Here is a 14858-nt window from a genome sequence, read left to right on the forward strand (position 1 = left end):
TGTCTAAATGTCACATACATTTTCAATGAGTTGTAGTTGTTTGTTTTCTTCTAATGTAATGCTTGTTTTGTGAATTTTATATTAGATACATGATAATATTTATGCACCTAGAATCTGATAGACCTGCAGCATTAGGCAAAGCCCTGCAAATAAGCAAATGGCCCAGCCTACTTAAAACAGTTGCTGTTACTTCATTACAGTAATTCTTCATGACGTTTGCAAGGCCCTTTAAAGTACAACGGATAATTCCACAGACAAATACTACTGCTTATGTGAGTTGCTATGGGGCATGTGGTCTGCAATGATTTGGCAATTTGCAAGATGCTGAAAGTGCAAATAGATACAGTTTAATATTGGCAGACAGCTCAAAAGCCTAATCTATGGCTCTGTAGTGAAGTGGTCGAAGTCCTGGTTTTATAATCTAAAGGTTCTGAGTACAAGCCTTGCTTTGATAGTATATCCTTTTGTTATTATGACTTCTATAACACCTTTAGTCAGAAGTGTTGGTGGCTGGCATAATAGTTAAGCTGTTTACCTTACAGACACAAAGTACAAGGTTTGACTCTTCCCAATGAGTTGGGAAATTTGGGTAGGCTTAAAGTGTCCATAGGGGTAGACAACCTAGTACTAACCTATGAAAAGGGAGAGTAATAAAACCTAGATATTTATGTATCTTATGATTTGCACAAGCAAAACAATTAAATCCTGTAATCTAATAAAGGTGGCCTTCCTGAAAATATAATATCCAAGCCCTGGGTTTGTCTTTACCAATATGAGGTAACAGACTGACTTCCCATGACATTCCTTTAAAAACGTTATTTTTAGATACGTCAAAAAATGTGGCCACATAAAAATTAATCTTTATTTCAACAAAACTATCAGCAAAATAAAAATAAGAATAATACTGTTTCTTAACAAAAAAAATGTTCTTGACATAGGAGGAGGGGCTGCAGCCCTGTAACTTAGTATCGCTAGCTACCCCTTTTTAACATCCATTAAAAAGTGCTAAATGGTTCCTTTTTTCCATCATGCATCTCATGTGTGGTGCCTTTTTCCAAGCAAAACTTTCAAAATAAAAACCTGGTGGATCTCTTTAGAAACAACATATAATATGTTTCACAACCCCCCCCCCCCACCTAAAATAAAGATCACAGAGCCTTTGTGAGGTGCTTCAAATCTTTAATACTGTCATAAACAAATGCATTTTAATAGTTAATAAACATTTTTTGCATTTTAAAATCAGCTACTCAGTGTCCATTTAAAACCAATGTGCACGAAATTTGAGTGCTTCTTGCATGTAATGCATGTGTAATGTTGCAGTCATTTGTGTCTGTAGCAGTGGTGTCGCTGTGCATCAGGTGCCTGGCATATTCAGCAGGAAGTATCATTCATTCCCATTTAGAGAACTGCAGAGACTTTGGTGTGATCTGCATGCATGTATAATACACAGGGTTATACAGCAGTCTATACATAACAGAAGTATCCACTTCTAGACTTGGTCATTTTTAAAGTTCTGGTGTCATTGTGGGAGCCAGTGGAGCTCTTCCTTTAAATAACACTTTGGGGTAGGTCCTGAGGAGATTATCACAGGCTGAAAAAAGAAAGAAATACTATCAACATCTGTTCTCAGTTAATTCACCATTCCCCACAATTAGTTAAGCAAATTAAGCTGCTGTTTTTCGTATCTTATTATGAGAACTTCAATGTGTAAGTCTTGACAGAATTCAGAATTTGCAAAAAAAAAAAATATATATATCTATTTTCTGAAAAAATGCAAGTTTAGCCATATTACATTTCAGAATAAACTGTATTACAAAATTTGGAATGAAACTCATTATGAATCATGTAAGAATTTTGCACAAAAGTAAGAATTCTCCATCCTCACATATTACTCAATTTCACGTTAAAACTGAAGACATCTCACGCTGCAGCAAACGTGATACAAGACAAGCAAGAAGTGTTTTAGTCCCACAACTACGTTTCTCTGCAGTGTTTCCTGTCATTCTGTACATGTTTATGAAAGCAATGTCTTGTACATAAAACAAAAAAAGATACAGTTTGAAATCATTTTTGTCATTGCTTGTTTCCTATATTGTTTATGTTTAGCTAAGTCTCTGTCAGTAAAAACAGATTATATTCTAACAAAAATCACATTTATTAGCTGATTGAAAGTCTTTTAATTATGTATTTATCTGGATTCTTTTAGCCAGGTAGGAGCACATGACAGGGACTTGCCTCTTTTTCTCTGTCAATTTCTCTCTCTTACTCGCTCTGTCATTGTGACCCATAATGCCAAAAGCTGTCAGTAAACAGCAAGTAATTACAATTTAGTTAGAACTAATTGAAAGTCCACTAATGAAACTACAGATCACATAAAAAAATTCCAGCCTTAGAAATCCCCAAAGAGCCAACCCCCCACAGCTCTTTATACACTGTATTAAAATGTTCCAGCAAGTCACAGCCAACACAACTTATCTCAAAAAGTGTGTCTTAAGCATTCCAATAATATGACAAAAAATAAATAAAATCAATGTTCATCTCTTCCCCTCTCCAACTAACTATATGTTTGCCATATCACATTCAGCGAAGTACATTTGATTTAATAACATATGATTTGACTGGCTACTCTGTGCCCTGCATATTATTTCATTGCCCCAATCCACTCATTAGTTAACACTGGGCAGGTATATTCTGGGTTTCAGAGAAGTCTGAAACATTGTGAAAAACTCTCCCTAAATGCTTGTAAAAGTATTATGTTTCATGGTAAACAGCTTCTCCAAAAATATTTCCCTACTCAATGTGATTCACTGTTCTTGTGAAATAGGCAAGTCCCTTACATCTGTGAGAATTCCTAGGATTCTTCCTAGGAAGAATTCATTAAGGGTCACACTCAAGAATATGTGAGCAGCTCCAGTGCTAAAACACTAAAAAGGTTAGCATGTTTCACTGAATGAAAAAGCTGCATTACCTTTCCTTCCATAATTCATATTGCCTTCCCCATCATATTAATAGGAAGCATGGTCCTTGCCACAGAGCTGCAACATGGTTAACCTGACAGAGCTTGGCACATTGTGGAGATTTCAGATTGCAAGGATGTGCTGACAGATGTAATCCTCTAGTCTCTTTTACTAGTATCTACAACAAACTCCCATGATGTCATCTCATAAATTATTTTAGGAGCACTGACCAAAATATCTGCTTGTACCCTGATGATATTCTCTTCACTACCATGCAAATGGAAACATATATTCTACTTAACTTCATCTTCCAAAGGGTTAACTTTGTGCACAGGTGTATAAATCATGCTTATAACCCAGATGACCTGGAACTGACTGGTGATGTAGGTGTTGGTATAGCTGACCAGGGAGGGTGAGAGTGCGCGAGTGTGTGTGTGTGTGTGTGTGTGTGTGTGTGTGTGTGTGTGTGTGTGTGTGTGTGTGTGTTTGCGCGTGTGTGTGTGTGTGTGTGTGTGTGTGTGTGTGTGTGTGTGTGTGTGTGTGTGTGTGTGTGCAACACCAGTTCACCCTTCTTTGGGATGCGAGTCACAATAACCCTCTAGATGACTGACACCCAGGGAAAGTGCATATTGTAGTAAGAAGCTGTATAAGCCGAGGTGTGTACCCATTTCACTGAACATTCATACTGCAACCATGATTTAACAGGTTACTCGAGTCACTGATGCAGCACTGGGGGTATCCTGTGTGTGAAACAGCCACACAGGACAGTAGTTAAAGATGAAGCCTGGTGGCTGTATAAATAATAGCCTCCTGACTCACCAGGGCCATTGGAGTGTTAATAACCAGCAGGAACACTAAGAAAAAAAGATGGAAAATAAAGAAAAAAATATACGTTCCAGAATGACTCAGAACTCATTAAAAAAAAAAAAAGTGACAGTACTGCCAGTACATCCATGGATCATACCATGAACTCATTCTCCCTCTTCTGATGCTTTGTCCACCTCACTGTAGACCTTCAACACACAGTTCACATAAGTTATTCTTTTTTGACAAAATAAAACTATTACTCATGAGCCAAGTATTGTTTTATTCCCCTTCTTCACCTATCCTAATGCATGTGTATCCCTCTCTCTGACCCCTATACTATTTAAATAGTACTCACCACAATATATATATATATATATATATATATATATATATATATATTTTTTTTTTTAACTCTTATTTTTGTTCACCCTCCCTTCTTTGTATTGTCATTCTGTCTACCATCTCCTTAAATGATTAAACCTTTTAATATTGCTTGTTATGAGAAAAGCCTAGCAAATGGAAAGGTATGTTTACTTTTTCTAGCATGCAGTGGATCCCTCTGCTGGTCATTATGTTATAATGTTAAAATGTAGCCCTGTATGACTAACCTAGATTTCAGCAAAAGTTTTGACGTGTCTCATATGTACTTATTTCCTTAGGTCAATCTGAAAAGGAGCTTTGGCAAAGATGACCCAAGTGGTAAATAAATAAATAAGCATTTATTTATTACACCAACATTATGAGTGTTACCGAAAATCTCTTATTAAATGTGTCGTTCAGAAAACATAAACATAAATATCCCTTTCACTTTCTGTTCTGCTACATATTCATTTTTTCTTATGTATCCTTTCAGTTATTTATCATTGTTATAGCTAGATATTGTGTACTCTATTTGAAACAAAGAAACCAGCATTAGTAATCAGGATGGAGTCTGCTGCATTCATTAGTGCTTTATATGTATCCAGCATGGTAAACATTTTTAAAAAGTCAGTGAATAAACAGCAATTTAAAGTAATGTAAAGCCAGGCAGAGCTCATCACATAACATATACACTCACAGATGGAAAGATAGCTAGATAGATAGCTAGATACATAGATCTAGATAGATTAATCATATATATATATATATATATATATATATATATATATATATATATATATATATGTGTGTGTGTGTGTGTGTGTGTGTGTGTGTGTGTGTGCGTGTGTGTGAGTGGTTACTTCAATTGAAACTCCCAAATGTCAAAATCTGTGCTGTTGAAAATGAGAAACCTAGGTAACAAACTTTTTGTTATAAAACTGTTCCCAGGAGTGACTGCTATTACATGATATTGAACCATTTGTCTGCCATAAGGCTACATAATGAGCACAATGCTTTATATCAACACATTCATCAATTTACAGGACATGATTTTAGGTTCACACTTATACAGAGCATATATAAGAGTTTAAGGGGGGGGACGGCCTGGTGAATGAAACAGAGTATCAGGAAACAAGATGGACTATAGAGTTAATAGCTCACAGATTTCCAGGACTCAATGATGTTGTTCCCCTTAAGCTAGCCCTAAAGAAAAGGTGGATAAATTACTGATTTCTGATTGGTTGTAACTTATTTGAACTGTTTGAATTTTTTAGTAAATTGTCGGAAGAAGGGCACTAGCCTGAAAGTGCTTTTAACAATATTTTTGCTCTGATTTTGTTCTGATTTTATGTTGTTTCATGCTGTTTTAAGTGATTAAATCTTGGACTATACTTTGTGGTAGTTGTTGCCATTTTTACTGTTCTAGCTAAGGGTATGGAGGGCGACCTTTGATAACTTGTGAAGTGCAAGCTGTAAAATTTCACAGCTGGATTATCGATGCAGGCAAACTGGTAAAAACTTAGATGTCTGATTTAAAACACATTATAAACTTGTGTTTAGTTCCTGATAATAAGAGTAAAATAAAAATGTTAGAAGTTCCAGCAGTGAGCAGATTAGAAGATTATTACCTACTGATATGAGAAAATAGGTGCTGCAAATTAATCTGATGAGGTAGTAACTTTAATAATGCATTTGTTAATGACAGATTGTTTAAAAATGAATTGTCAACTTCAAAATCTTCAGTTACTTTAATAAATATGAAGTCTGCTGTAAAACAAATGTATCGAGTAATGCCTTAAGGTGTTTCAGGTGTAGAAGAAGGGGTCCTCTTGAAATATTAATGAGAACGATACCAGCATCAGAAGTGTGAAAACTGATGTGCATACCACAAAAAAGTGAAACTATTCTGATGGAATGTCATAAAAGATGCAATGATTGTTGAGTCAACAATCTGTCATTGTATTACAGTCACGTTACTGAAATGTAGTATCTTCCTACATAAGAGAACAGTTCAAGTTTTTTGGATTCAGAAAGCATGATTACTACTGTCAAAGGCTGCTGTGTAAGTAAACATTAGACAAGTAACAAGCAAACTATGATATGTGTTCATGATAATAAAAATATTGCAGGAGGTTATAAATGAAATAATGTCATTTTGTTCCCCTTTTAGGGATGGGTTACACTGTGCAAGCAAGTAACAACCAGGCTGAGATGTCTGATTTCAAAAAAGCTGCAGTACTTACTTATAATAAGCATTTTTTGATATCAGAGAAATTATTAATCATAACTGGAGTGTTTTTAGTATAGATCAAAAGTATCTTAACTTGTAGGAACATCTCCAAGAATTGTATACAAGAAGGATGATAGTTTTAAAACTATGTTGGAGAGGGTCAAACATACAGGACAAAAAGGTGGGATGACAAAATGTGGTTATTGTCTACAATGCAAATATATGATAGAAACCAATAAGATTCATATTAATATTCATATTCCAAATTATGGTAAACATGTTTTATATACAAAGTTCAATTGTAGAAGTAAGGGTGTGGCATACTTAGCCCTATGTTCAAGTTTCAACATAGGGAAAACTATTAACATCCTTAGAAGTCGGGTATACCAGCACTATTATGATATTTCAAAAAAAGACATCAAAAATGCCTTAGCAGCACATATTGCATTACATGAAGGACATAGTTTTAGATTTATAATTATCAATCAGGTGTCCCTAGGAGAAAGAGGGGGACCACTGAATGATTATCAAGAATTAAAAGAATTGAGATGGTAACTTTGGGCTAATGCAAATTATCCAGGGCTGAATAGTGTCATCTCGATTATCTCTATCTTAGGATTAAGAACAGAATTCGTTATGTAATAATTACTATCATTACTCATTATTACCATCATTATTATTATGATGATGATAGCTAGGGGAGTGTTTTATTGAGTACATATGTATTTGTCTGATGTGCATTTGCATAGATATCTTTTATATTTAGTCAATGGGTTGTAAGGTTCTACAATGCTTATTTGCCTTTAAGAAGGTGGAGTTTTTAACATAGATAATTAATTATGTAGAGTATAAAAAGATGTGCTGGGTTTTAATTGTTATTCTGAAGGAGTTTTTACTAGAAACGAAAGCGCTCAATAAAATACCCTGGAGTGATCTCTGACTTGGTTCCTTCGTTTTTTGTTTTAAACTAAAGCCAGGTGTCATTACGATAAGTTTTAAGAATCTTTTTGAATTGGTTGGTATTTGTGCTGGTTCTGATGCTGTGAGGTAGTGAATTCCATCTTATTGCTAGATGATGAGAAAATAGGGAGTCGCCTGCCGTATTAGTGGATTTGGACACTTGTAGTAGAGATTTATTTGTTAAGGGAAGAACGATTTGTGGTACAGGGCTGGAGAATATTTAGAAGGGCAGGGTTTTTCTCAGGTTCATATACTAGTTTGTGTGCTAATGTTAATTAGTTATATGATAGAAATTGTGGGAGTTCTAACCAGGAGATTTTTTTTAAGGAGTGACAGTGGTGGGTATGATGTGGGCAGTCAGTTGTAAATTTAGCTATTTCATTATAGCATGTTTCAAGTTTAATTAAATCTCTCTTTTTAAGGTTGGTAAGAACTGGGGAAGCATACATAAGTGTTGATAGAAGAAATGGTCCACACTTTGCTAGTCACTCATTTGGTGGTATATCAGGCACTGTCTGTATATTCTCCATTGCTGCACATGTCTCAACAATGATCCGCTCGAGTACACAAGTGCATCACAATTCTTAGTATAAAAACATACATGCACCATGGTGCAATACACATATTTTATACATCAACAAATCAGTCTGCCATACGGGGTGTTGTCATTTCCAAAAACGATGTGGCTAACATGCATGGGCTTCCTCACCCCAATGTCATTTTACACTCATTAGTATGGACCATGCTATTGATCATGGGGTTACTTCAGTTTTGACAATCATCTACAGCCGATGTTCACACCGACTGATGGCATGCCCTGCCATGGTTGTTCTTCCATACCACATATACAGATGCACACTCACACCTATGGCCATTGTAGAACTTTGGAATGTGGGAGAAAATCATATCAAACAATCCTACTGTGAAGTGACTACATATATATAGATATATATATATATATATATATATATATATATACATATATATATATATATATATATAAATATATATATATATATATATATATATATAAATATACACACACAGACACACACACACACACACACACACACACACACATATACACACACACACACACACACACACACACACACACACTATGCTGTCATTGTGTTATTTGTATCATGTGATATACAGGAATGCATATCATGAAAATGCAGCTCATCTGTTTCATTCAGGCTATATACTCAACATTTTATACACTATAACTGTATCAAGCTGTTTTCAAATAACATTTTCTTTTCCTGACTCATAAAGACCTGAACAATTCAACTTTATGTGAGTTTTCAAGAATCCTCATACTGAACTAACCTTTGATTGAATGCTCTCTTATCTCTCTGAGAATGAGGTAATGGTTCTTTCAGCTTTGATCTCTTATAAAAACACTCATTTCTGGACTCTCAGACATCTGCATTGCTCTGATTGGTTAAACAAACATTTCATGCTTCATAAGAATACTCATTTATCAGGTCTCTGTAGGTACAATCTAAGCTGTTCTGTTTGACCAGTCTCAATACTTTACACACTGGTTTTCATAGGTCCATAGGTTCTCGCTAGGCTACTGATTTGTGAGGATCTTAAGAAGCCTAACTTTACATTCCCCTGGCAGTTTTTACCTTTATGTTTTATGTATGAATAATCCAGAGGTGGGCAGAAAAAAAAAATCTGTTAGCTCACTTAGTTGTTTCTCCTATCCATGAGGGACAAGGGTGCTTAACAAGGGTAAATTTAGAGTTTCCCACCCACTTATCTAAAATACATATGAATGGAGTAAGAGGAATATTTTGCTTCATTGGGAATGGAAGATGGTTCCATGAAAACAGTATTCTCTGTGATACATACCTATCCCTCCAACATATCCTATTTCTGTTGCAAATGAGACTGAGCTCCCTTGAGTGGGTGTTCGTACTGCCATTAGACTTGCAAATGTGCAATAATTCTGACAGGATAGGGTCTGTTGTGGATCTAAACATGAGGCAGAAGTATGGAACCACAGACAAAAAAGAAGAGCCAGTGATTACCTTTAGTTGCTTTAATAATAAAAAAAAAAAAACACGTCCAAAAAGACACAATAAGAACTCCAATGGATAAAAATTCACCAAATTTCTCTGCCTTGATGTGAAATCACATTCAAAGTAAAACATGCACCTTGTAGCAGCACACAATCAGTAATCCTCTCTAGTGCCTCATCTTAACAGCCTTTACAGAGTATCAGAACTTGCCTCTTAGTACCTGTATGGTACTGAAAAGAGGGACAAGGCTTTGAGATGGTCTACATAGTTTTTATGATTACTCTGCTGGCTTTTTTAGTGAGAAAGCATTGTGGTCATTTTAGTTGCAACAATTGTTTAGAAAGGCACATACCAAAAGGGGCATTTTATTTAATGATCAGCGTAATGAGAGCCGAGAACAGTGGAGTGATTACATACCTGGATGCCATACCTTTAGATACAAGTGTGATAATAAAATGATGTCCATACAATAGTAGATAAATAGTGATCAAAGGACAGTTCATTGTCAATATAGGTTCTCAGATTCCTGACTAAGGGATCATCTTTTGCGAGTGTGTTGTCAATATGATGGTTACAAGATAAGTCATGCTTGCCAAGGATACTGTTATACATTTATTGACATTTAGTTTTAGTCCATAGATTTTGACAACGATTGTTTTGTTTTGGAGAGACCTTCTTGGAGTATCTTGGAGTCCTCTGGGGAGTTTATGATGACACCAAGTTTATAGTCATCTGCAAATTTGGACAGCCATAAAACCTTTGCTTTAAAGTCGGAGAAGTACATGCTGAAGAGCAATGGCCCAAGGATTGAACCCTGGTGTACACACTCCACAAAGAAGATGATTTAATTGTAAAATGCTTCCTGGCGCAGAGAATTCACTTTGCTGAGCTATGTTTTTTTGGAAGTTGAAGTTGCAGTTAATCAGCTTATATTTTTAATTCGGATCAATTTATGTATAGCAAAGCATAGTGTTAGAGAACATTCTTATCAGAAATCCATGCTTTAAAGTTATTTGTATTCTCCAAGTCAAAATGGCAATCTAAAGGGTATATTTATTTTCATGTATGTAACAAACTTCATAGAATTACAAGATTCCAAGTACTTTAATTCAGTCCAATCTTCATGATGAAGAAGTTCTAACATTGTGGCACTGCTTTTTTCCTGAAAGTTTTCTGATATGTGTAGAAGACCCAGTTTTATATATGCTTTCTCCCAAAATTTCATCATAAAAAAAACAGCAGAAAAGCATAACACACATAACAAAGAAGCATAAAGAGGGGTGCTACAATTTTGAATGCACCATTTTTCAAAGGAGACATTAAATTAAAGTCTCATATGCTGATGTTCTGGATTTAGCTCAGGTTGTTGTAAGAGGTTCCATGGCACTTGTCAAAAAGACTCGGGGATTTTCTCAACTACCCTGTCCAAATTTCCTTTAGTCAGGACACCGACCAAATAGGACTAACCCAATCAACAAAAAAAGATAGATATCTAGATAGATAGACAGGTAGATAGATAGATAGATAGATAGATAGATAGATAGATAGATAGATAGATAGATAGATAGATAGATAGATAGATAGACTGCTTAAAAGCAGAAGCCTAAAATTATATACATGGCAGGGTTAGTATCATTATATACATAGGTGATTTATTAACCCCCTTACATCTGATGGCTTATAAAAACTACCATGGATATACAAATCAGTTCTAAAAACTACTACCATAGTATTCTAATGCTCCAGCAAAACTACTACCCTTATCTACCATCCTAGTATTGTAGTTCTCCAGTAAATATTACTCATAACTGTCAGTTCAACTGCAAATGCACTCAAAACATATATACTTGGTATGTGCAGTTTACAAGCAAGTAGAACCCATGCTAAAACACCACAAAATTGTTTTCTGCTCAGGACTAAGCTTCCCTGCACCACATGGGTGCAAATTATGGACAAGACAAATTTAGTCCCCTTATAGTATTAGCTGGACTTACCTGGAGTATATGAAGAGAGACATTGTTTGTCTCTGTGAATGTGTCCCAAGGAGGTATGTGACTTGTATTGAGCAGCATTCTGCCTTCACCAAAGATGAGGCCACAGTATGATCAAAAGATGACTGACTTCAATAATTAGCTTAGTTTCTTGTGTCTTTCCAAGGGGATTCAATATTTGTTAGCTTAAGATGACATGATTATCAAACTAAAAATACTAAAAACAATACCACCAGTAACTCACAAGTTGAGTTCATAGAAACAAAAGTAGTAAAAACAGGACCCAAGAAGAACATAGTGCACAAAGAAACACAAGTGCTTTCACGATAGTGGTGCATGAGTTTACTAAATAAAAACTATCTCCTTAGAGGTCTTGATTTCAGCCTTGGTCTAAGTGGTACACTTTCATTTAGCCCACTGCCTACATTTGCCCTCATCCTGACAATCCAAGTAGACTCAAGTTCCTCTGTTATATGCCTCACATCTCCTATTCTAATACTATCACAAATTCCACAATAACTAAAAACTTAAAACTGTGTGCAGAGTCTGTATCATGAATATGCTTAGCCAAGGCATTTACATAATTAGACCTATTTATGTGATACATATGTTCCCTTATTCTATCTTTAAAAGGCCTGCCAGTCTTACAGGTTATTCTAAATTGTTTTATGATATAAAATGTATATGTATGTTTTGTCCTATATATGTTATTTTAAGTGCTTTTATGATATAAAATGTATATGTATGTTTTAAAATTGTTTCACATAAGCATATAGTTGTTACCCTTTTAATTTGTAATTACCTTTGTCATGTGACTACACTATTTTTGTATATAAGGTGTGTTTAGGTAGTGCTTTTTCATTACACCTGATGAAGCTATCGTGAAAGCGCTTGTGTTTCTTTGTGCACTAAGAAAAGACTGATACTGGAGACTTTGGCTGTCGTGGTAATGATTAACAAACCACTTTGCACTGTAAAGGATGGTCTGCACCTGTTTCCCCTATGCTTCCAAATATTGTCTAAAACTTTATCCACCCTTAGAGCCTTTTTTAGTAAATGCCAAACTGACAAATGTACTGACATAGCAAATAAAACCCCAAGAATCCTAAAGGTGTTACTGCAGTCTGCTAGGAGCCTAAACAAGAAACCCTACAAGTTCTCCTCTCTCTAGAGAATATAGACATCTGTGCCTTTACCAAGACATGATTTAAATCCACAGAAAGTATTCAGGCAGTACAAGACTTCAGTGCCCTCTACACATTTAGATCATCAACTGCACAGACGGGGAAAAGGTGAAGGAGTCTCTATCTATATTACAAGTATAATTCTACTTTGGTTAAACAGGGCAATTCTTTGGAATTTATCCACATGCAAATCACCTAGGAAGTTATAGTTTAACCTGTATGTCCCTAGAATCCCATAGCTCATGCCTAGGCCTACTGCAGACACTTCCCATTAAACCAAATACCCTATTAATGGGAGATTTTAACTACCTCCGTATAAACTGAGAAACATGCATTACCTCATACTCACAGACAGAGCAATTCCTTGATGTTATTAAAACAAACACCATTGACCAGATAGTACACACACCCACCAGAAGTTCAAATATACTGGGCCTGGGACTCACCAATATGGGAGAGTGCTGCACTTCCACCCCACCCCCACCCCTCAACATTAAGTCCTCACTGATGAGGTAAGACCATAAAGCTGTCTCCTTCAAAATATAAATCAACTCCATAACCACAGCAAACCCTGTAAAAGTTAGGAGCTATTCCAAAGCAAACTACATTGTATTAAGCAATAGGTTGTCAAAATTCAGTGCCCCTCCAAAACCTGAGTTCACAGCAACCTATATGGAATTGTTCAAATAGACCCTGTACAACCACATAAATGACTGTAGATAGGCTGCTGTACCTACTAGAAGTAAGTCCAAAACAAACTAAAAACAAACCACACTGATGGACTCCTAACCTTAATAGGGTAGATAACAAAAGGAAAAAAGTCATGGTCAAAATCAGGAAGAACTCCTATAATGATAGGAGTTCTCTAATTAAACTAAAAATGAAACTAAGATGACTAATTAAGTCCAACGAGACAATTATGAGGTCAAGATAACTTCACAGGCTAAAGACAATGACAAAGCCTTCTACAGTTATGTCCGAAACCTCAAAGGCAGCACCTACCAGTGTGCCAAAATGGTAGTCGATGGTGTCATCTTCACTGAGCAGAGTAGCATAACAAATTTGCTGGCTGACAAATTCAGCACAAAGTTCACCCCTCTCCCCACTGCCTCCCCCCATGAAATACTTACTAGCATAACCTCACAACTACTTACAGGGAGCTGGTCCTGGTGGTGCTTGCTAAGGCCAAAAATATGGTTCCCTATTACATGACTGAAACTTTAGGTTATCAAACACCTAAAGGTCAATCAGAAAATGTTGAAGTCTGAAAATTGCGAACAGCCATTTCCACACAGGGGAAATGAGTCATTTGGCTGTTACACAGATTTTGTTCTTTCTCAGCTGTAGAGTGATCTTGTAGTTAGTATATTTAGTTAGGGGGGTGTGGGGGGGTGTCGGGGGGTGTGGGGCAAAGCCCCACCCCACTTTATTTCTGTTTATAACTTTTTTTTTTTATTTGGCCAACAGCATTATTTCCCTGTGTGGAAATGGACGTTTTCGATCTTAAGGGTTCGATATTTTGTGATCAACCTTTAGGTGTTCAATAACCTAAGGTTTCGATCATGTAATATAGATGCCAAAAGTACAGCCCCAATGGGCCCTGACAACATTCCAGTATGCCTCTTAAATAGCTTGTAGCATGATCTATCAGGACTACTTGAATCATTTTTCAACTATAGCCTCAAAACAGGCTTTGAACCATGAGAATGGAGGACTGCAATGGTTAGCCCACTTCACAAGGGTGGACCATATACTGACCCCAGAAACTACAAACCTATTAATCTGACTAGTCTAATATGCAAAGCCATTGACTAAATTATCACGGAAATTATCAAAAAAGACATAGGCAACCTTCAGATACTGGACCCAACTCAGTTTGGATTTGTCAATGGAAGGTAATGCCTACTAAACCTGGTAAACGTCTTTGAGAAGGTCACCAAGGCAATGGATCAGGGCAAATGGTGCATATCATCTACCTGGACCTAGGTAAGGTGTTTGATACAGTACTCCACTCAGCTATAATTGACATACACACCAAACTAAGCATAAACCTGTACATAACTCACTGGATTGCCAGCTCACATACAGTCAGGAAACAGGAAGTGAGGATTGGTGAGATCACCTCTATTAAAAGATCAGTCACTAGCAGGATACATCAGGGCTCCATGCTGGGACTGCTCCTATTTGGCATCTATATCTCAGAGGTAAGGGTAAATATCAAGGGCCATTGGCTGACCAAGTTCACAGATGACCGCAAATTGGGAGCTATCATATATTCCACCCATGACACAATCATCTTACAAGAGGGTCTAACACAGACAAATGACTGGTGCCAA

General features: G+C 36.2%; 1 protein-coding gene across 3 annotated transcripts in view; it reads right to left on the reverse strand.

Annotated features, from left to right (window-relative positions):
- Window positions 1-1162: 1162 nt before the first annotated feature.
- POPDC2 (popeye domain containing 2) overlaps window positions 1163-14858 on the reverse strand; it is a 153604-nt gene continuing 139908 nt past the window's right edge. For 2 of the 3 annotated variants that reach the window (XM_044071496.1, XM_044071494.1), the window contains exon 4: window positions 1163-1591. In XM_044071496.1, coding sequence (XP_043927431.1) covers window positions 1506-1591 — 86 coding nt within the window. In that variant the 3' untranslated portion in view covers window positions 1163-1505. The remainder of the gene's footprint in view (window positions 1592-14858) is intronic. The other variant, XM_044071495.1, reaches the window with a different exon arrangement.

Source organism: Protopterus annectens, chromosome 5.part0, assembly GCF_019279795.1.
Source record: "Protopterus annectens isolate FY-2018-M chromosome 5.part0, PAN1.0, whole genome shotgun sequence".
NCBI lineage: Eukaryota > Metazoa > Chordata > Ceratodontiformes > Protopteridae > Protopterus > Protopterus annectens.